Here is a 23,967-nt window from a genome sequence, read left to right on the forward strand (position 1 = left end):
AATTTGAACAGAGGTCATATTTTAGGAAAAGGAAAACCAGAGATAGGTGTGATAGGTCATGGGCCAGATAATCAACCGCCACCACTACCACTAAAGTCCACATCAACCCAATTATAAAAACCCATTCTATCCCTGTTTCTAGAGGTGCAGCAGTGACAGCAGAAAGCAGTGTGTTGAACTTGTTTGTTTGTGTCACAGAAACCAGGAAAGGGAAGTCCATGTTCAAGTCTAACTCAGGAAAATAAATAAGTAAAGATTCTGATAAGTGGATTTATGAATGGAAGAATCATTGGAGTTTCTGGGCAAGTAATCACCAGACACTGGAAATGTAAATTTGCACTGTTTTGGAGTGCACCCACTCTATGACCCAATTATTTTATTCCTGTATATATACGAGAGAAGGTTTTCCAACAGTGGAACCATCCTTTGATGGTTTAGAAGTTAGTGGGTGAGAATAGCATCTATTTATGAGACTGATACATGCCCATTGTGCTAAGAAGGCACTTGAACTAGCATCTACTTAATGGGTTCATAGAGTGCTGCTGTCCAGTGTTTAGATGAACTACTCCATGATATTTCTGCCATTGCATCCATTCTGTGTGGCCAAGGGGCATGCTGGGACCTCAGACTGACATTAGTCCTTCCCTAGATAACGGTCTACAGAGTCACAAAGCCTAAGTCCCAATGTCATCGTCCCCAGCAGCCCATGTGAGCAACAGCTCCCTTGCCTGCCAAAACTTTGACCTCGTAGATCTCTTAGCTAAGCCCCCCGTGGACCATACCAAAACTCCACTCTTTTTGGTTTGAATTGACCCACCTGGCTTTAGCTTTGGAACTTCAAACACATCTGGGGTGGGTGGGTGGGACCCTAATGAAGACACGTACTCCGGGTTCTGCTGAACTTGCTTTGCTTGCACGCTGTTTTGACCTCGCCTTGAGACTCCTTGAAGCATGAGGTATAGGTCCTCCAACCTGTGAGTAATGAACTTCTGTAAATAAACTTCACTTTCCAGTGTGGTCTTTTGTTGAACGTTAGTTCACCATCCCAAACGCCAGGATCTACTTTAATAATATTAGTTTAACAAAGTAAAAGCCGTTGCCATATCTGCTTTTAAAGTTCTATAATAAATGCAGACATTGTGATATTTCACTTCATGCTTTAGTATGCGAGTGGAAAAAAACCCGAGTGTATTCTACAACCACACTACCATTATTACAACTAACAATTAAAGCTGACATTTCAGGCGATGGAATGTTTCCTGCATATTAGAATTTTCCCAATTACAGGGCGCCTGGGTGGCTCAGTCGGTTAAGCGACTGCCTTCGGCTCAGGTCATGATCCTGGAGTCCCTGGATCGAGTCCCGCATCGGGCTACCTGCTCGGCGGGGAGTCTGCGTCTCCCTCTGACCCTCCCCCCTCTCATGTGCTCTCTCTCATTCTCTCTCTCTCAAATAAATAAATAAAATCTTTAAAAAAAAAAAAAAGAATTTTCCCAATTACAATGTCTCTTTCATTTGGTGAAATCAATATTTCATAACGAACCAGAATTCCCCGTTATTGTCACGTGGGTAGAGACCAAATCTCACCTATCACAGCCCGCTCCAGGGCAGCTGGACACATCACCACCCACGGCTCCTAAAGGACTGAGCGCAGAGGCTTGTGGGAAATGTAGTCTCCCGCTGCAATTCGAATTCCACAGGAATTCCCGCACAGGACTCTGGGAGTCTTCCGGGTTCCTTCTGCGCACGGGCGGACCCGCCCCCTCTTCCGCCCGGAAGTTTCGCTCCCTGCTCTTCTCCCTCAGCTGCTGCCACTGCCGCTGGTGCGTTGGTTTCTGTGTCCCTGAAGGTTGGTGCGAAGGTGGAAAGGGAGCCCTGCGACCCGCGGGGACTCGGCGGGGGCGGGACCTGACGTGCAGGTGCGACCCACGGACCGGGGCTTGGTGCGCGGGGCGAGGGGCGCTGGCAGGGCCGACTCGGGCTGTGCTTGCAGGGGTTGCTTCGCCGGGAGAAGGCACGCTGTGGAAGACCCGGCGTGTGCTTCGGGGAGCTTGGCGAAGTGGGCGTGGAGGGCAAGATGACAGCGAGGGCGGGGGTGGCTCTGCAGACGGTCCGCGTCCACGTTCCGGCTCTGCCGCTGCAGCATCCTGGGCCGCGCCGGGAAGCTTTAGGACGTTCCTTTTTGCTCGCCTCTGATGCGGGCGTCTTGGTGAATAGTGAAGTGACCCCGATTCCCTAGAATTCATTGTGAAGGGCGTGCGCGCCCGGGTCTTACTGGGAGGCCGTTGTATCTGCGGGGTTTCTTGGAGTCTCCTCAGCAGGCCCAGTGTCAGGTCCCCTCCTCCACTATGCAGCCTGCCGAGCACTTGCGTTTATAGAAGTTGATGGAAGACCTAGTTTCCAGGGACCGCTAGTTCTAGGAGAGATGGTTCGGCCCCGGACGACAGTCTTGTCTTCTTTGGAAGAAGGTAGCTGTTAGGAAGCACGAAGGGGAGGCGCCCCGTGAGCGGGAACACGACTACCCCTGTGACCTGAACCCTCCCACTCGCGCTTCAGAGCAGAGGCAGAAGAGTCCTAGAAAGGAGAAGACCCCAACTCTGCATGGCCAAGCAGTTATTGATGCTTCTGCCCGGAGTGAACAAGATTTGGGGGATACCACCTCCCCCAGAAGTTACCAGGGACTGCGTGTTATTGGAAGGTTGGGCCTGCTTTCAGGAGACCTGAGCCAGGCTGAGACAGGTGGGCAAAGGCCCCCGAAATGTCACTCATCCGAGGGGTCTGACGTGGAGGGATAACCTGCTGCAGCTGAGAGAAGCCACCTGCCCGTGCTTGCGAAACACTCCCATTGCTTTATTCTCCCCTCATTGTTGCTGTTATCTGCACTCTCTCCGCTTACGCAGCTAGAGATGTGCTGATGCTCCCTCTGTCTTGAATGTTCTTCCTGATGGCTCAGGAAGGGTTTGCCAGGGCATCTCTGCCTTGTAAGAAGGGGGGTGGGGGGTGCCTGGGTGGCTCAGTCGTTAAGCGTCTGCCTTCGGCTCAGGTCATGATCCCAGGGTCCTGGGATCGAGCCCCGCATCGGGCTCCCTGCTCTGCGGGGAGCCTGCTTCTCCCTCTCCCACTCCCCCTGCTTGTGTTCCCTCTCTCGCTGTGTCTCTCTCTGTCAAACAAATAAATAAATAAAATCTTAAAAAAAAAAAAAGGATGGGGGAAAAATGGATTTGAGGACATAAGTGGTCTGCTAGGCTCACATGATTTGCATACATCAGGCATCCTGGCTTTTGGATAGTGTTATCTCTTGCCACAATTAAGCGACAACACGTTTGTTTCTGACACCATTTTTGATAAATGCGGTCAACTTAAAACAACCATTTCTTAGAAGAACTTGCCTTAAACATGCTTATCCCATTTTCCCTGATGCTTTCTCTGTCATATGTCTTATGCTCAAGGCATTTATAATACAGGTGTTTCCCACTCAATGCCAGTAATCTGGTCTGTGAAAATAAAAAATTCTACAGTACAATGCCAGGAGCCTGTTTTTCCATTTTTCATTGTGCAAAATGGGAAAATTAGACTACATCACATTTCTTCTCTAAACCATTTTTTTAGAATGTAAATAAAACACAGCATGTGCCCAACTGTAATCAACACTCATATAATGAAGTAAAGGTGTCAAGATGTAGTCTTCTGAAAGGCAGACAGTTTTGTGTGATTTCCATGGTCTCTCTTCCAGCAGACTCACTGAAATCCATCGAGTGGGCATTCTTTGTGCTCTTCCAAAGTTCTGTATGTGGTTGTCAAGTTCTACTGATGGTACTTGGTGTGTTATTCAAGACTTTCTCCCCCATGTAATTTTGTTAAAAACATACTGAGTTTGGGGGTTTAAATGTATCACTTTAGCATTTGCTAGGTAACAGGCCAACCACATTTAATGACTTTATTTTTTTTAAAAGATTTTAATTAATTTATTTATTTGTCAGAGAGAGAGCACAAGCAGGGGGAGCAGCAGGCAGAGGGAGAAGCCCAATGTGGGACTCGATCCCAGGACCCTGGGATCATGACCTGAGCCAAAGGCAGAGACTTAACCAACTGAGCCACCCAGGCGTCCCACATTTAATGACTTTAAACAAGGGTCATTTTATTTTTTTTGAAGTCCTACGGCCCAGCACTTGGGGCTAGGTTTACTTGATCAGTTCCTGTGTTAGTGTTGCCTGGTTCACAATAGAGGCCATACTTATCTGGTGCCATGACTAAGGTTGGTTGGTTGAAGAGGACTTCATTTACTTTTTTGGTGCTTGGTGCTGGCTCTTGGCTGAGCCATGTGTCCTTATCAGGCTAGCCCCAGGCCTCTTCACAAGATGTTAGTGGAAAAGTACTCTTCATCCTGTGTCTGGGTTGTATGTGCTGAGTTCCTTTTGATGAAAGCAGATCAAGTGGCAAAGCCCACGTCAGTTTTGGAGGAAATGAATACAGGGAAGCAAGTCATTGAGAACCATTACTGGAACAGTGCACAACAACAACATGTACCATGTACCTTATGAGCATAAGACATAAGACAGAGAAAGTCATTAAATGTTTTCCTATAAAGTCATTGCCCAAAAATGTTGGTTGCAGGATATATACGTTCTGTGAAGATGGGGTATTTAAACCACAGGTGTCCTCATGGAGACACTACTGTGAAACCCTGCATGTATGTCTCTATTAATAGGAACATAGTTAATCATTATTTAAATAAGTCATCTTCAAAATCTTAAATTGATTCTTACTATTAACTGTTGATAAGTCAGTAGGAAATAGGTGTTTTGATTAACTAAAGATAAACTGTATATGTAAATTAATGGGCTTGTGGGTACTCCTTCAATAGGGTCTTTCCTGCCCTTTCTCAAGGTGTAAAATATTCTTGTCCCACAGAAGGTGCTCTCTCTCTCTCTCTCAATTGTCTTTTCTAGCTAATGTGTAAAGCACTTCAGACAAGAGAATCCAGGATCTGGGAGCAAGCCACAGCAGTCCTGTCATGACCCTAGTCCATTCACCTTCTCTCCCAGCTATCTTTCCAGAGTCCTCTGAGTTTCCAAGAGCCGTGGAAGATGAATACATCTCTGGTGAGTTGTTTGTTTGTTTATTCCTCAGCTTGTTTTACGTGGGCCTTCATAAGCTTGATGAGGAAGGGCTCATACTTTAAAATAGAAAAATAGAAATAAGTAAAATGCAGCTTTAGGGAGATATACATAGACCTGATAAAGGTGGCATGTAGATATGGGCAGGTTATATAACCGTAGAGTCATCCAAGGTGAGTGCAGATTGGTCTCTGGTGTTTCTGATGCCATGGCAAAAAGACACACATAGTTGCTACCTGTTCAGAAAGGACCCTTAGGAGAGGCGTGCCACATTCTCTTGGGACATGAAAATTGATGTAGTGGACAGTGTTTTGCTACCAGTCTGGAAATCAACACTTTCAGCACTCTGCAGTGGTGATGGTTACCTAAAATACAACTTGCTTAATAAGCTTTGCTAAAATAGTGTCCCAGACAGCTTTTGGAGGGCCCTACTCAATCCACGGCCCTACTCAATCCATGATCCAAGGCCCTATTTGATCCAAACCTTGGGATGTCTGTAGGACTGAATGGACTGCAGGTCTTTAAATAACTCTCCATGGGCGCCTGGGTGGCTCAGTCGTTAAGCGTCTGCCTTCGGCTCAGGTCATGATCCCAGGGTTCTGGGATCGAGCCCTGCAGTCGGGCTCCCTGCACATTGGAGAGCCTGCGTCTCCCTCTCCCTCTGCAGCTCCCCCTGTTTGTTCTCCCTCCCTCTCTCTCTGTCAAATAAATAAAATATTAAAATAAATAAATAAATAACATGTTTCTCTCAGTCAGTCTGTCTGTGTAGGTTGTGCATCCGACTGTTCAAAGTTGTATTTTCTGACAAATAGTTCTACGACTCGTTTGCACCTTAACCTACTCAGTGTTGTCTTAATTCATGTTTTCTAAGTGGAGAAATAACCTACAACCTACATATCAACCCAGATTATAGTTTGATTCAATGACTGTGCTGTAGGCTTTGCCTTACTTGAATCTTCTGCTGTAGTAAAACTACTGTCCAGGATCTTCTCCTGGACATTCTTGTCTGTTAGCTTCTATGGTGGCCTCCCTGGTGATTTCTCTTTGTTTCCTCTCCTGAACGTAGCTCATCCAAATGTTCAAATCTGGGCCCCATTTTCATACTATATGGTTTTTCTTGAGTTGTTTGGCCCTCTGTGGTTTGACAGTCTTGACATTTCCTCTCTCCAGCTTGGACCTCTTCCCTAGCCTTTCGACCACAGGTTCAACTCCCTGGTGAATGCTTCTTTTGTAGCCATCCAGAAGACACCTCAAACTGAGCGAGTCCTATGTGAAAAGCACATCTTCCTTTCTTCCCTCATGTATGATACTTCTTCCATTTATCCAGTGACTCAAATGGGATTTCTCCTGGCTCCCTCCCTCTCTCTCAGGTATAATCTCATTTAATATGAAGTCCTGCTACTTTTGTTTGTTCTTTTCATTTTATCTAATATCTGCATCGGTGCTCACAAGTACAATAACTTTTCTGTTTTACATTGGTATTATCATTCTCGGCCACACCTGAAGAACGATGTGTTTGCTTGTTGATCAGGTTCAGTCCCTCTTGAGCTGTGCTACTAGGTACATGTGTGGTGGCAGCTTGAAGAGTCTAGCTGGAGAGAAGCATTAAGGAATTAGATATATTTGAACAAGGTTCAAGATGAAGGTAGGCAAAAGTATAAAAGCAAGGAGCACAGATTTTGATAATTTTTATCTTTTTATTTGTATACAATTTTCAGTGATTTTATTTATGGTTTTTATTATCATAGAAATATAAATTGCTAGTTCAAAAATGACCTGTCATGTGTTCAACCCTGTTAAAGAATATTTAATTTTCTGCTGTTTCTGCTAATCTCTTGAAATGAGTAGGGAGAAATGGATGTATGCATCAACATAAGTCATTTTGGACTAGAAATTGGTGAAAAGTTGGTTAACTTCAAAATTTTGATAAAATATACATAACCACAAATTGGCCATTCTGACTTATTTTTTTAAATTTTATTTTATTATGTTAGTCAGCATATAATACATCATTAGTTTTTGATGTAGTGATCCACGATTAATTGTTTTCATTCTGACCGTTTTTAAGAGTACAGTTCAATTTCATTAGTTATCTTCATATTGTTGGGCAGATCTCCAGAAATTTTTCATCTTTCCCAAATGTTGCTCTACTCATTAAATACCAACAACCTATCCCCTCTAACTCAGCCTTTGGCAACCATGGTTTTATTTTCTGTGTCCATGAATTGAGCCTCTCAAGGTGAAGCCATGCAGTATTCATCTTCCTGTGACTGATTATTTTACTTAACATGTTGTCTTCAAGGTTCAGTTGTGTCATAGCATGTTGTGGTCGTAACTTATATTTGTTACTCCCATGAAGTTGAATTTAATTACCCTTGACTCTCAAAGCATTTCTCATATTTTTTTCTGTAAGAACTGGAAGAGACAACTTTTTTAGCCTTAATAACAGATAAAATGGGAAATACTTAGAAAGTTTTTCAGTTCTACAGGTTCCTGGATTTCTAGTATTTCTCACTTTTCTTTCATCCCTGTAAACTGGACTGTTTATTTCCCCCCGAGCTCATCACTTTCCTACAGTACTTTACTAAAGGCAGTGACTAGTAGCTGATATTTACTACTAATGATGTTTTCCCACCTCTTTTTCTAAAGCTTTAAGCCCGTGAGGTAAACATTATGTGACTTAGTACATACCACTCATGTTACTTCGGTAACACTACGTACATAAGTATCGGTTATTGTAAATAACACTGTGATCTATCGTTTAGCCCCTGGTAGCAGGGGCTAAACCAGTTTCTTTGCCCTGCTGTTGCTGTTGTTGGTGGTATTTGTTTCTGTCTGGTTATGGTGCCCATTCATTATCAATTAGGCCCACAAGAAAGGTTTCTTTCTTGTTCATACTACCTATTCATCATGGGTTGGCTTTGTTTTTTCTCCTTTCTGCTTTATTCAGTGTTCCAGACAGAGGAGTTGTGTTTTTTTTTTTCTTGTTGTTGTTTTGTTTTTAAACTGTAACATTGTTGGTCCTCTAACAGAGGGAGAATATGGGGATCTATGCATGGCTCCTACAGCTTCTACTTAGAAGTGACATGTGTCATGTCCATTCACGTATTATCTGTCAAGGCAAGATAAATGGAGGAACACAGATCTGCTTATGTGAGTTCCACCTCAAAGGCATGTTAATCCTTTTGCAGAGAAGGGCACCACAGGGTGTGCTATGGATTAAATTGTATACCCCCAGAATTTATATGCTGAAGGCCAGCCCTAACTGTCAATGTGACTGTATTTGGAGATCAAGGCTTTAGAAAGTAATTATTCTTTTTTTTTTTTTAAAGATTTTATTTATTTATTTGAGAGAGAGAGAACGAGAGACAGAGAGCAGGAGAGGGAGGAGGGTCAGAGGGAGGAGAAGCAGACTCCCCGCCGAGCAGGGAGCCCGATGTGGGACTCGATCCCAGGACTCCAGGATCATGACCTGAGCCGAAGGCAGACGCTTAACCATCTGAGCCACCCAGGCGCCCTAGAAAGTAATTATTCTTAAATGAAGTCTGAAAGGTGGGACCCTAATCTGATAGGATTGGTGGCCTTATGAAAAGAGGAAGAGGAGGGATCTTTACCTCCCCACCATGAGAAGACACAGCAAGAGGGTGACCATCTGTAAGCCAGGAAGATAGTCTGCACTGGGAACGGAATTGACTGACACTTTGATCTTAGACATCCTAGCCTACAGAAATCTGAGAAAAGAAATTTTCTTTTTAATCCATTCAGTGTAGGGTATTTGTTATGGAAGCCAGAGCTGACTAATAAGGAAGGGACACTAAAGTTTGGTGAAGAGAAGCATAACGTACCATACTCTTTTTATTCTTGCCCAATTTTCTTTCTTTTTTTTTTTTTTTAAGATTGAGAGAAAGAGAGCAGGAGCAGGGGAGCAGAGGGAGAAGGAGGTCCCCTGCTGAGCAGGGAGCACGACGTGGGGCTCGATCCCGGGACCCTGGGATCATAACCTGAGCTGAAAGCAGACACTTAATGGACTGAGCCACCCAGGCACTTTTCTTTCTTTTTTTTTAAAATTAAATTCAGTAGCCAACATATAATATGTCATTAGTTTTTGATTTGGTGTTCAATGATAAATGGTTGAGTATAACACCCAGTGCGCATCACACCTCTTTAATGCCCATCACGCAGTAACCCCATCCCCTTCCCACCTCCCTTTCCACAACCCTCTGTTTCCTGGCGTCAGGAGTTTCTCATGGTTTGTCTCCCTCTCTGATTTCTTCCCATTCAGTTTTCCCTCCCTTCCCCTATGATCCTCTGTACTATTCTTATATTCCACATATGAATGAGTGAAACCATATAATTGTCTTTCTCTGCTTCACTTATTTCACTTAGCATAATACCCTCCAGTTCCATCCATGTTGATGTAAATGGCAGGTATTCATCCTTTCTAATGGCTGAATAATATTCCATTGTATATATGAAACACATCTTCTTTATCCCTTCATCTGTTGAAGGACATCTTGGCTCCTTCCACAGTTTGGCTATTGTGGACATTGCTGCTATGAACATTGGGGTGCATGTGCCCCTTCTTTTCACTACATCTGTATATTTGGGGTAAATACCTAGTAGTGCAATTGCTGGGTCATAGGGTAGCACTGTTTTTAACATCTTGAGGAACATCCATACTGTTTTCCAGAGTGGCTGCACCGACTTGCATTCCTACCAACAGTATAAGAGGGTTCCCCTTTCTCCGCATCCTCGCCAACATTTGTTGTTCCCCATCTTGTTAATTTTAGCCATTCTAACTGGTGTAAGGTGGTATCTCATTGTGGTTTTGACTTGTATTTCCCTGATGGCAAGTGATGTGGAGCACTTTTTCATGTGTCTGTTGGCCATTTGTATGTCTTTTTTGGAGAAGTGTCTGTTCATGTCTTCTGCCCATTTTTTGAGTGGGTTATTTGTTTTTTGAGTGCTGAGTTTGAGAAGTTCTTTATAGATATTGGGTATCAGCCCTTTATCTGTAATGTCATTTGCAAATATCTTCTCCCATTCCATGGGTTGCCTCTTAGTTTTGTTGGCTGTTTCCTTTGCTGTGCAGAAGATTTTTATCTTGATGAAGTCCCAAAAGTTTATTTTCGCTTTTGTTTCCCTTGCTTTTGGAGACATGTCTTGCAAGAAGTTGCTGCAGCCAATGTCGAAGAGGTTACTGCCTATGTTCTCCTCTAGGATTTTGATGGATTCTCACATTGAGATCTTTCATCCATTTTGAATTTATCTTTGTGTATGGTTCATTCTTCTATATGTAGCTGTCCAATTTTCCCAGCACCACTTGTTGAAGAGGCTGTCTTTTTTCTTTCTTTTTTTTTTTTTTTTTGAGGCTGTCTTATTTCCATTGGAAATTTTTTCCTGATTTATCAAAGATTAGTTGACCACAGAGTCGAGGGTCCATTTGTGGAGTCTCTGTTCTATTGGTCTACGCATCTGTTTTTGTGCCAATACCATGCTGTCTGGGTGATCACAGCTTAGTAATACAGCTTGAAGTCAGGCAATGTGATGCCCCCATCTTTATTTTTCTTTTTCATCATTCCCTTGGCGATTTGGGGTCTATTCTGGTTCCATACAAATTTTAGGATTGTTTGTTCCAGCTCTTTGAAAAATGCCAATGGTATTTTAATAGGGATGGCATTGAAAGTGTAAATTGGGGGCGCCTGGGTGGCTCAGTCGTTAAGCGCCTGCCTTCGGCTCAGGTCATGGTCCCAGGGTCCTGGGATCGAGCCCCGCATCGGGCTCCCTGCTCCGCGGGAAGCCTGCTTCTCCCTCTCCCACTCCCCCTGCTTGTGTTCCCTCTCTCGCTGTGTCTCTCTCTGTCATATAAATAAATAAAATCTTTAAAAAAAAATAAAAAAAAATAAAAAAAGAAAGTGTAAATTGCTCTGGGCAGGATATTTTCACAATGTTTATTCTTCTAATCCATGAACATGGAAAGGTTTTCCATCTTTTTTGTCTTCCTCAATTTCTTCATAAGTGTTCTGTAGTTTCTAGAGTATAGATCCTTTACCTCTTTGGTTAATTTATTCCTAGGTATCTTTTGGTTTTTGTTGCTATTGTGAACGGAATCGATTCCTTAATTTGTCTTTCTACAGTTACATTGTTAGTGTATAGAAAAGCAGTTTATTTCTGTGCATTGATTTTGTATCCTATCACATTGCTGAATTGCTATATGAGTTCTACTAATTTGGGGGTGGAGTCTTTCGGGTTTTCCACATAAAGTATCATGTCATCGGTGAACAGAGAGAGTTTGACTTCTTCTTTGCCAGTTTGAATACCTTTTATTTCTTTTTGTTGTCTGATTGCTGAAGCTAGGATTTCCACTACTATGTTGAACAATAGGGGTGAAAGTGGGCATCCCTTTCGTGTTCTTGACCTTAAGGGAAAAGCTCTCAGTTTTTCCGCATTGAGAATGATATCTGCTGTGGGCTTTTTATAGATGGCTTTTATGATATTGAGGTATGTTCCTTCTATCCCTACACTGTGGAGAGTTTTAGTCAGGAAAGGATGCTGTATTTTGTCAAATGCTTTTTCTGCATCTATTGAGACAATCATAAGGTTCTTGTCTTTTGTTTTATTAATGTGATCTATCACATTGATATGTGGATGTTGAACTAACCTTGCAGCCCAGGAATAAATCCTACCTGGATGTGGTGAATAATCCTTTTAATGTACTGTTGGATCCTATTTGCTGGTATCTTGTTGAGTTTTTTGGCATCCATGTTCGTCAGGAATATTGGTCTGTAATTCTCCTTTTTGATGGTGTCTTTCTCTGGTTTTGGGATCAAGGTAATGCTGGCCTCATAGAAAGAGTTTGGAAGTTTTCCTTCCATTTCTATATTTTGAAACAGTTTCATAGGTATTATTTCTTCTTTAAATGTTTGGTAGAATTCCTGTGGGAAGCCATGTGGCCCTGGACTCCTGTTTGTTGGAAGATTTTTGATTATGCTTCAGTTTCTTTCCTGTTTATGGGTCTGTTCAGATTTTCTATTTTTTCCTGTTTCAGTCTTGGTAGTTTATAAGTTTCCAGGAATGCATCCTTTCCTTCCAGATTGCCTAATTTGTTGGCATATAATTGCTCCTAACGCATTTTTAAAATTGTCTGATTTCCTTGCTGTTGGTCATGATCGCTCACTTTTCATTCATGATTTTATTAATTTAGGTCCTTACTCTTTTCTTTTGGATAATTCTGGCCAGAGGTTTATCAATCTTATTAATTCTTTCAAGGAACCATCTTCTAGTTTCATTGATGTGTTCTACTTCTGGTTTCTATTTTGTTGATTTCTGCTCTGATCTTTATTATATCTCTTTTCCTGCTTGGTTTAGGCTTTATTTGCTCTTCTTCAGGTCCTTTAGGTGTAAGATTAACTTGTGTATTTGAGATTTCATTTTATTTGAGAGAGGTTTGTGTTGCAATGTACTTCCCTCTTAGGACCGCCTTTGCTGTATCCCAAAGGTTTTGAACCGATGTGTTTTTTTTTTTTTTTTAAAGATTTTATTTATTTATTTGAGACAGAGAGAATGAGAGAGAGAGAGCACATGAGAGGGGGGAGGGTCAGAGGCAGAAGCAGGCTCCCTGCCGAGCAGGGAGCCCGATGCGGGACTCGATCCCGGGACTCCAGGATCATGACCTGAGCCGAAGGCAGTCGCTTAACCAACTGAGCCACCCAGGCGCCCCTGAACCGATGTGTTTTTATTCTCATTAGTTTCCATGAGTTTTTTAAATTCTTTGATTTCCCGATTGACCCATTCATTGTTTATCAGGATGCTCTTTAACCTCTAAGTGTTTGATTTCCTTACAACTTTCTTCTTGTGATTGAGTTTCAGTTTCAAAGCACTGTGGTCTGAAAACATGCAGGGAATACTCAGTCTTGGTATCGGTTGAGACCTGATTTGTGACCTAGTATGTGATGTATTCTGGAGAAAGTTCTATGTGCACTTGAGAAGAATGAATATTCTCTTGTTTTAGGATGGAATGTTCTGTATATATCTGTGAAGTCCATCTGGTCCAGTGTGTCATTCAAAGCTCTTGTTTCTTTATTGATCTTTTGCTTAGATGATTTGTCCATTGCTGTGAGTGGGGTGTTGCTGTCTCTTACTATTAATGTATTATCAATATGTTTGTTTATTTTGGTTATTAATTGGTTTATATAATTGGCTGCTCCCTTCTTGGGACTTAGATATTTCCAGTTGTTTGATCTTGTTGGATAGGCCCTTTAAGTATGATATAGTGTCCCTCTTCATCACTTACTACTACATCTTCGGTTTAAAATCTAATTTGTCAGGGCGCCTGGGTGGCTCAGTTGTTAAGCATCTGCCTTCGGCTCAGGTAATGATCCCAGGGTCCTGGGATCGAGCCCCGCATCGGGCTCCCTGCTCAGCGGGAAGCCTGCTTCTCCCTCTCCCACTCCCCCTGCTTGTGTTCCCTCTCTCACTGTGTCTCTCTCTGTCAAATAAATAAATAAAATATTAAAAAAAAATAAAATCTAATTTGTCTGATAGGAGGATTGCTACCCCAGCTTTCTTTTAAGGTCTGTTAGTTTGGTAAATGGTTCTCCACGCCCTCACTTTCAGTCTGGAGGTGTCTTTAGGTCTAAAAGGAGACTGTTTTAGACAGTATATGGATGGTTTTTGCTTTTTTATTCAATCTGATACCCTTGTCTTTTGATTGGAACATTTAGCCCATTTACATTTAGAGTAACTATTGAAAAATATGAATTTAGTGCCATTGTATTGCCTGTAAAGTCCCTGTTTCTGTAGAGTGTCTTTGTTACTTTCTGGTCTATGGTACTCTTGGGGTCTCTCTTCACTTACAGGATCCCCCTTAATATTTCTTGCAGGGCTGGCTTGGTGGTCACATAATCTTTTAGTTTCTGTTTGTCCTGGAAGCTCTTTATCTCTCCTTACATTCTGAATGACAGCCTTGCTAGATAATGAATTCTTGGCTGCATGTTCTTCTCATTTAGTACCCTGAATATCTCATGCCAGCACTTTCTGGCTTGCCAGGTTTCTGTGGATAGGTCTGATGTTATTCTGATGTTCCTCCCCCCATATGTAAGGAACCTCTTCTCCCTAGCTGCTCACAGGATAGCTTCTTTTTTGTAGGATATGCAAGCTTCACTATTACATGTTGGGGTGTTGATCTATTTTTATTGATTTTGGAAGAGGTTCTCTCTGCCTCTTGGATACGAATACTTGTTTCCTTCCCCAGATTAGGGTAGTTCCCAGCTATGATTTGCTTAAATATACCTTCTGTTCCTCTTTCTCTTCCCTCCCTGTCAGGCACCGCAGTAATTCTGACATTGGTTCGTTTCAGGGCATCATTAATTGCTCAAAGCCTTTCTTCATGGGCTCTGAGTTGTCTTTCTCTCTTTTCCTCAACTCTCTTCCTTTCCATCAGCCTGTCTTCTAGATGACTTAGTCTCTCTTCTGCCTCATTTACCCTAGCTGTTTGAGCAACCAATTTAGACTGCATATTACTCATAGCATTTTTAAGTGTGGCCCGATTAGATCTCATTTCTGCACTTAGAGATTCTGTACTGTCATTTGTGCTTTTTTCAAGCCTAGCTAATAACTTTATAATTGCTATCCTGAATTCCATCTCTGACATCTTATATCCATATTGATTAGCTCTGTGGCAGAGAACATTGCCTCTGGTTCTTTCTTTTGTTGTGAATTCCAACTTCTAGTCATTTTGTCCAGAGAAGGCTGGGTGAGCAAATGAACAGAGTCCAAAATAACAACCATGATCCAAGCTAAATATACCCTAGAAAAATCCAAAGTGGTCAGAAGCCACCACGGAAAAGCGAACAAAACCAAAATGAAACAAAACAATAAAAAAGGGGTGGGGAGAGACTATAAACTTGCAGGGTGGACAAAGCAGGGTGATCTACTTGTTCCTGATCGAATTTTGGTCTGTGTGTTAGAAGACACTACATCTCAAAATTGCAAAGAAAGCAAAACCTATATATATATGTGTGTGTGTGTGTGTGTGTGTATACATGTACATATATATTTATATAATGAAATAAAATTGAAATCATATAATTAAATAAAATTGAAATTGGGTGAAAAAAGGACTAAAATGAAGCATATGTCTGTAAAATGTAGATGTAAAAAATACAAGTTAAAAAGTGACTTAAGAACATAAGTTGGTAAAACAAGAAGGTAGTTGAAATGGAAAAAAGTTAAAAAAAAAAGAAATAGAAAATGTTAGACTGAAAGATAAATGAATCATGAGAAAACACCTGTAGTGCAATATACTATTTTCCCCTGCCGCTGGAGTTTTACAGTCTTGTGGGATCCATAAAGTTGTAGTCCACGTGTTCTTCCAGTCTGTCTTCTGGGGGAGGGGCCTGCTGTGCCTCTTCTCAGGTTTCTTTGTCTGAGTGGAGTTGTCCCACCTCTTGTCAAATTCTTGCCAAATTTTCTATATGAACTTTTAAATTATCTTTTGTGTATCTAAGAATGTGTTATTAGGATAAATTATATTAATTTACTGATTTTGGGAGAATTGATGTTTTTGATGTAGATCCTTCCTATTCATGAATATGGTATGTCTTTTCCTTTGTTAGTTCTTTTTGTATCCTTCATATTTTTTCCCCTGCCATGGTTTAGTATGTTTTCTGTTAATGTGTTGATATGTATTCTGCTTTTTGTTGTTGTTGTTCTTATAGTTTGAGTGGTTTTTGTATATGAACTTGATGTATATGTTTTTACATATTTTTTATAGTCTGGTAATTTATAAAATTTTCTTACAGAAAACATTGTCTTTAGTCCTTTTGCTATTTTTTTTTAAAGATTTTATTTATTTGAGAGAGAGAATGAGAAAGAGAGAGCACATGAGAGGGGGGAGGGTCAGAGGGAGAAGCAGACCCCCCGCTGAGCAGGGAGCCCGATGTGGGACTCGATCCCGGGACTCCAGGATCATGACCTGAGCCGAAGGCAGTCGCTTAACCAACTGAGCCACCCAGGCGCCCCAGTCCTTTTGCTATTTTATGGGTAATATGCAGTATAGACTCTTCGGCTGTATTTTGCTGTAAATGTTTTTAAAAATAAATGACAGCTTTTCTCCTTAAAAAAAAAAAAAAAATTTTCTTACAGAAAATTCTTTTTTTTTATAGAATATGTCATAGGATTCTTGGGTTTTCTAGGTAAAAAATATATGTAAATCATGACCATTTTCACTATATTTTATCTCTATTTAATTGTGTCCTCACATCAGAGGTTATCACTTGTAGATTTTTGAATAACTGTGGTTGTAGCGCATCCTTATATGCCAGTGGTTCCTCATTAAGTGTGATGCTGGCTTTGGGGTAAGCCATTTACATTGTATCATTTTAAGGATGCATCCTCTAAATCCTCTTTTGTTGATGGTTATTACAAATGGGAGGTTATTTTGTAGATACCTGCTCAGTGTTTATTTAAATGATCATAGGGCTTTTCAGAAATATGACTATGATGACATGTTTTAATAGATTTCTTAATATGGGGGTTATTTCTATTCCTAGACTAATCTTTAGAAATTCTTTCTCTGTGTCATGGTCCCTTTCTGTGTCAGTAAATATTGGTATTTCCTAAAGCATGGTATCTGTTCCTTTTCTCCTTTCAATCTCTTAGGTTTCTCTTTGAGCTCTTTCATTCACTTGGTGGCTTCAGTCAGCTACTGCTAAAATTCTTCAGCTTCCCAAATCTTTATCTTCAACTTAGATTTTTCTTGAGCTCTAGATCATATAACCGGTTGCCATTTTGACATCCCTACATACCTGACCACAGAAACTTCAAACATGCTGTGTCCAAGATCTGTGTCTTTTGTGCCCAGTGCACTCTTGTGTCCTCTTTTCCAATTTCACCTTACAGTACCTGTATCTATCTAGCCGGTTGTACAGACAGCCTGGTAGGAAAACTCCTCCTTCATCCTTCTCAGAGCAAATTAGTGCCAAATTCTGTTCCTGCTTTTTCTTTTCTTTTTTCTTTTTGGGATTAGTTCCCTATTCTGTAATCTAATTGCTCTATATCCTTTCACCTCAAGTTTGTCCCCTCTGACTCTCTCTTAAGCTCTCCCCATTTTCCTTATAGGGGATGACTATTAAAATGCAAATCTGGTCACGTAACTTACCTCTTTTTATGGGCCCTCACTATTTACACCCTGTGGCGTAGGAAGTGGGAGGTGCTTACCCTGGGGTAGATATAAGCAACCCTTTGGGATATATGGAGGAAATACTAGGATGCCTTTTACATGCTTTTAATTTGTAAAAACAAAAGACAATCTGAGTACCTCACATTTGTTCTTTTGGAGTTCGGTCAAATATTTAACTGCAGAACCACTATAATCAGTTCCTTAAATACCTTTACTGCCTTTATCTCTCACCACAGCCCAGGAGCAGTCACTTCGACATGGCACTGTTTGTGCTTCCGTTAATGTAGAATGTGTTCGTCTTGCTCTCGTGACTTCTGCTATAGCCTCATATTTGTGAGAACATGGGGTTCACATGGAACAGCTGACATGTTTGGCTCTTCAGTGAAGTGTAACTGGATAGTACAAAGGACAGCTGTTTTCTCCTTTATTACTCTAGTCTACGTTAAACGTGTGTTTAACCTGGTTTATCTAGTGCAGTATTTCAAGTATATCTTTATTTTTTATTTATTTTAAATTTTATTTATTTATTTGAGAGAGAGAATGAGAGAGAGAGAGCACATGAGAGGGGGGAGGGTCAGAGGGAGAAGCAGACTCCCCGCCGAGCAGGGAGCCCGATGCGGGACTCGATCCCGGGACTCTGGGATCATGACCTGAGGCGAAGGCAGTCGCTTAACCAACTGAGCCACCCAGGCGCCCTCAAGTATGTCTTCATACATATGCCTCCATTACCAGATCATACATGCTGAGGAGCAGAATTTTATTTGTCTTTCCATCTCTAGCAACAAGGACAGTTCAAGGTTTAAGAGAAACTTTATAATAGTATTTTTAGGAACAAATGAATTAACGCAGAGGTAGGAAATTTCTACTGTGGTATCTCTTTACGCCACAGTACAGAGTACAAACCATGGTGTATTTTGTACAAGACAAAACACACAAAAAAGAATGAACTCTTAGACTCTCTGTTCTGATCCAGGCTGATGCCTTGAATTGAGGCACGTGTCATTACAGGAGTTGGTGTCATTTGAGGACGTGGCTGTGAACTTCTCCTGGGAGGAGTGGCAGGACCTGGATGATGCTCAGCGGACCCTGTACAGGGTTGTGATGCTGGAGACGTACAGTAGCCTGGTGTCATTGGGTGAGTGAAAGTGTCCTAGTGAGTGTAAGCAGTTTTTTCTTCATTGGCAAATGTGCAACTGTTTATGAAGTTAAATGCTACTTAGGTTTAAGATTCGAGGCCTGGAAGAGTATTAGTGTTCACCCTTCTAATCAGAGGTTCACATTGGCCCTTCATTGTACAGTTCTTGCAGCTGTGCTCTTGTCATTCTTCAAAGGCCCTGAAACTTAAGCTGTTTGTTAAAAGTCCCACTTTATTTCTGATCAACAGGGCACTGCATTACGAAACCTGAGGTGATTGTCAAGTTGGAGCAAGGAGCAGAGCCATGGACTGTAGAGGAAGCCCCAACCCAGAGCCTCCCAGGTCAGTCCGTGCATACTGGGCAGGGGTCAGGGAAGAGGAGAGCACAGCAGATGTTGGCCGTGCTGGGCTGTTTTCTCTAGTGCTTTTCCCAGGTCCAGACCTTAGGACAGTGAGTCTGCATGTGTCAGACTCATGCATTCCTCCCTCTCAAAATATGGCTCTCACACACAAATATCCCCTTCTTTTTTTAATCACCCTCTATTTTCTTAGACTTACCCAAAATCCAATACCTAGCTGTATCTCTTGGCATTTTTTTTGTTTTTTTTTGGTTAATTACTTTCTCTAGATTCTTAATGTTTTCCTTTTGTCCATTTTCAAGGACTGTTTGCTTTAAGGCATTCATACATTTGTTTATTCTTTCAGTATGTTAATTGGAAAATTCTAGGCAGTGGTCATTTTCTTGTGCAGATAACAACAGTAATAAAAAAATGTCCTTTTTACGGAACTTGAAGTTTCTTGAGAGGGAAAATGAAACAAACATATATGTTAAGTAGTGAAGTAAGAACCCTGAAGTATATTTAATGAGGACAAGAGAAAGAAAATTGTGGTGTATTATAATTTGAAGGGTTCTGAGAAGGCAGTTTTAGGGCGATTAAGTATTTACATTGGTAGAGCTTAAATTGAGATGACTACTTTCCATTTCCACATGTCATAGATGAGTGCATACAAAGTCTAGAGTAGGGGATAGATGTCCATCACCATACTGGAGATGTAAATTGGGAAATTATTAACCCTAAACTGCCAGGATTCGAGGAGGTGGCCTCTGGAATTACTAAGAACATGAGAGAAGAAGTCCTGGTGGAAATCTCGTGAACTACGACATCAGAGATCATGAAACTGAGGAGGACCCAGCAAATTGTTCAGCATGGAAAGAGGTGGTTTGTGACATGGTATGAGAAACTAGAGATTGTGGGTCCAGGGCTAATAGGACGAAGAGTTTCAGGTTGGGGGACTCAAACTTTGGGATTGGAATCTGAAGTTAGCATGTTTACCTTCTCTTGTGGAAATCATTGTTAGAAAAGAAAAAAGAATGAGAAATGTGTGGGACTCCAGTTTCAGTGGAACTCAAAGACAACTGAAACTCTGAAGTGCAAGATAGAAGTCTTCAGAAGCAGTGAATTACCAAGTAGGGATTGTTGTATCATGAAGTGGGGTGAGAATGCCAGGGTTTTTTTTTTTTTTTAATCTAAGTAGGAACGAGAAAGGTTTTTCAATGATGGTGGGCATAGTCTGGGTTGTGGAACCTAAATCTTTTTTTAATTTTTTTTTTTTTTTTAAGATTTTATTTATTTATTTGAGAGAGAGAGTGAGAGAGAGAGAGCGCACAAGAAGGGGGAGGGGAGAGGGAGAAGCAGACTCCCTGCTGAGCAGGTTGCCCGATGCGGGACTCGATCCAGGGACTCCAGGATCATGACCTGAGCCGAAGGCAGTCGCTTAACCAACTGAGCCACCCAGGCGCCCCTCTTTTTTTAATTTTTAAAGTTTTTAAATTTTTTTTTATTTGAGAGAGAGTGAGAGCGAAAGCAATCACAGAGGGTGAGGGAAAAGCAGACTCGCCGCTGAGTAGGGGGCCTGATGTAGGGCTCGATCCCAGGACCCCGGGATCATGACCTGAGCTGAAGGCAGATGCCTAACCAACTGAGCCACCCAGGCACCCAACCTAAATCTTTTAGACTAGCAGGGAGGAGTTGCACAAAGCGATGAACCAGAGTTTCCTGTACCTGTTATGGTTGTGAGAAGCCAGGGATGTAGGATTTCATTAGGAATTAGCAGAAAGCTGTCTTTGGCTAGCATGGAGAAGGAGAGAGGATGCCTTTGAGAAACTCCGCAGGTGCTCATAGCCAGTCCCCAGAGAGGAGTAAAAAAATAAACGTGGGTGCAAATCCTTGTCCTAAGCAATATCCCCACTTAGGTGACAGACAAATGGTCCTCTACTGCATCCTAAAGTAGCTGATCCAGGAGGATCTTGTCATCTTCAAAGCTGAGTGATGAGAAAAGGCCAAGTACAAGGAACTCACAGTTATTAGGAGAGAAAAACAGGAAACAGAACAAGAACACAAATGGCAGATGAAAGAATTCAGCCAAAATCCGTGGCTAGGGAAGAGGTGAATATTGTGACCGAATTATTTCCTCATGGATCCAAAAAGGAAAAAAGAAACTTAAAAAAGCAAAACTGACAACTAAAACCATGATTTGATGTTAGAGAATCTACTAGTGTAATTTGTTACATCAATTGATTAGAAAGAAAAATCATATGTTTATCATAATCATACCCATTATTGATTCTTCACAATTCGTGTCCTACTGTGATGGAAAGAAACTGCTTCATTCTTACACAAACATTCCATAAGAAATGCTTAGATGTGGTTCACAGATATGGTTACTTTGTCTCATTTTAGATGTCCAGACTGCAGATGACCTGATTGAGACCCGCCAGGAGCATCAGAGCAGACATGTGTGGCAAGTTGGATTTGCCAACAACAAAACGTCAACTAAGGAGAGAACCAACTTGGGAAAACCATTTAATTTGAGTGCAATCCACCTTTCAAACCTGATTATAAATAATGGAAACTGTTCAGGAATGAAGCCAGAGGAGTTTAATGTGTGTCAGAAGATGTTTCTCCCTGGTGAGCCTGATGAGATGTATGCTGGAGAGAAGCCTGAGGACCATAATACAACTGGGAAACCCCTCAGGTATGGCGAGCATTGTAGTTTTCATCAGAAGGATCGAATTTTGCAGCCACCTTTTGAATTTGGTGGGCAAGGGAAGGGCTTCAACAAGGAGGCAACCTTCTTTACACATAGCAGTGCTCACATGGGAGAGCCTACCTATACATATGACGAATATCAGAGAGCCTGTGACAAGTCAGCTCTCATTGCCCAAGAGAGAACTCACATAGGGGAGGATCACTGTAGATGTAAGGACTGGGAGAACACCTTTTGTGCAAAACCAACACAGTCCAATCTTCATAGAGCTGATTTCAAGGAGCAACACCGTAAACTTAATCAAAGTGGGGATAATTTCAGCAAGAAATTACACCTCACTCCACTTTCAAGAACTCAGTTAGGAGAGAAAACTTTTGAATGTGATGTATGTGGCAAAACTTTCTACAAAAAGTCTAATCTCAGTAAACATCAGAAAATACACACAGGAGAGAAACCCTATAAATGCAGTGAGTGTGAGAAAACCTTCATCAGTAAAACAGTTCTTACAATACATTGGAGAACTCATACAGGGGAGAAACCCTATGCATGTATCGAATGTGAGAAATCTTTCTGCCATAAGTCACACCTAACTGTTCATCAGAGAACCCACACAGGAGAAAAACCGTATGAATGTTATGAATGTGGGAAATCCTTCTCTGTGAAAACCAAACTCACTGTACATCTGAGAACACACACAGGAGAGAAACCCTATGAATGTAATGAGTGTAAGAAATCCTTTTACCAGAAGTCAGCCCTCACTGTACATCAAAGGATTCACAATAGAGAGACACATCATGAATGCAATGATTGTGGTAAAACCTTCCATAAGAAGTCAATTCTCATTGCACATCAGAGAACTCACACAGGAGAGAGACCTTATGAATGTAAAGAATGTGGGAAATCCTTTGGCCATCGCCCAGCTCTTACTGTACATCAGAGAACTCACACAAGAGACAAACCTTATAAATGTAACGAATGTGGGAAATCTTTCTGTGTAAAGCCAAAGCTCACTGTGCATCTGAGACTTCACACAGGTGAGAAACCCTATGAATGTAAGGAATGTGGGAAGACTTTCTACCAGAAATCAAAACTCACTGTACACCAGAGAACTCACACAGGTGAGAAACCTTATAAATGTAATGAATGTTGGAAAACCTTTTGTGAGAAGTCCACTCTCAATAGACATCAGAGAACTCACACAGGAGAGAAACCCTATGGATGTAAAGAATGTAGGAAAACTTTCTACCAGAAGTCAGCCCTGACTGTACACCAGAGAACTCACACGGGAGAGAAACCCTATGAGTGTAATGAATGTGGGAAAACCTTCTGTCAGAAATCACACCTCAGCAAACATCAGAGAACTCACACTGGGGAGAAGTCATGTGGGGCGGAGACTGGCTATATGTATACTAAAACTCACTTTCTCTTTGTGTTGGGCACACAGTTAGCCTGCATGTCTCAGCCTCCCTTTACTGTGGGTGGAAGCGTGTAATTGAGCTATGGCCAAGAGATCATGAACACAAATTATGACCATTATTTCCGTGTCTGGCCACAAAAACTTACTTGCATTTGTTGATTTTTCATTCCTTGTGCTCCTGAAGTGCAGATTACCCACAGGTTTGTCTTTGGAGCCTTAGATGGTAACCGTGACTTAACGCAGAAAGGACTGATTGGGGAGGGCAGAGATCTTCTAAACTCTACCGCAAAAATCTTCACTTGTACTTATCTGAGTGAGAAATACTCACTGTTGAACCCTTCTGTGTGTGACCTATTTACAACACTGTGAGTCCATTATAGCCAGTTCGCTTTATGAATTTGAGATAGGCTTCTCTGAGAAGTTACCAGTCCTTGTGTAGGAGATTCACATAGGAAAGAACCTGAGTTCACCCCCAAGTCAATGGATGGAAAAAAATCAAAGAAATCATAGGAAGAAAGAAATTCAATAAATTCAGGAATGCCTTTATTGGCCAGAGACAGCTCATTGAACACTGAGAATAAAGTAAAACCTTATAAATATCTTTAATGTGTCCAATGCCCCTAAGATTTGTAGAAGCCCTATTTACCTATTGTGAGGATTTATAGGGCACACTCAAGAGTCTCAGGGTTAGCAACATCCTTGGTCTGAGATTCACTGAGGCTCCATTTTGCTGATAGTGTCCTGAATGTGATCTTTAGCCAAAAGTCATTTCATACTTTAGGGATCTTTTTTTCCTGCCTGGAGAAGCTGGGAAGGAGGAACAGTTTTATTTTCAAACCTAGGTAGTCCTTGCTCCTTGGTATTTTGTCTAGATTGATCTTTAAGACTGAACAGTTTCTTTTATCTCATCTGTCTCTACCTATACCTTATGGTAAGTGAGTCTACCAGCTATAAGTTTTTTGTTTTTTGTCTCAGCTAGGAACCCACCCTTGGTTGCCTGACTTTGTGATGATGGGGTTGTATTTCTCCTTTTCCAGCTGACACATCTTTCGGTTTCCAAGGAAAGAGC

At 41.5% G+C, this 23,967-nt stretch overlaps 1 protein-coding gene across 1 annotated transcript; it reads left to right on the plus strand.

The window, feature by feature from the left end:
- The first annotated feature begins 1,789 nt into the window (after positions 1-1,789).
- LOC110587121 (zinc finger protein 717-like) lies at positions 1,790-22,973 on the plus strand. Its single transcript, XM_021697280.2, has 5 exons — positions 1,790-1,919; positions 4,950-5,102; positions 18,307-18,433; positions 18,683-18,775; positions 21,175-22,973. The coding sequence occupies exons 2-5, from the start codon at positions 5,088-5,090 to the stop codon at positions 22,971-22,973; spliced, it is 2,034 nt and encodes a 677-aa protein (XP_021552955.1). The 5' UTR covers positions 1,790-1,919; positions 4,950-5,087.
- Positions 22,974-23,967: the final 994 nt, after the last annotated feature.

The sequence above is a fragment of the Neomonachus schauinslandi genome, chromosome 6, assembly GCF_002201575.2.
Source record: "Neomonachus schauinslandi chromosome 6, ASM220157v2, whole genome shotgun sequence".
NCBI lineage: Eukaryota > Metazoa > Chordata > Mammalia > Carnivora > Phocidae > Neomonachus > Neomonachus schauinslandi.

What these genes read in the sequence shown, in the direction of transcription:
- LOC110587121 (XM_021697280.2), top strand. An exon ending in CAGTAGCCTGGTGTCATTGG is followed by an intron (nt 18,434 to 18,682) that starts GTGAGTGAAAGT and finishes TCTGATCAACAG; the next exon opens with GGCACTGCATTACGAAACCT. An exon ending in CCCAACCCAGAGCCTCCCAG is followed by an intron (nt 18,776 to 21,174) that starts GTCAGTCCGTGC and finishes GTCTCATTTTAG; the next exon opens with ATGTCCAGACTGCAGATGAC.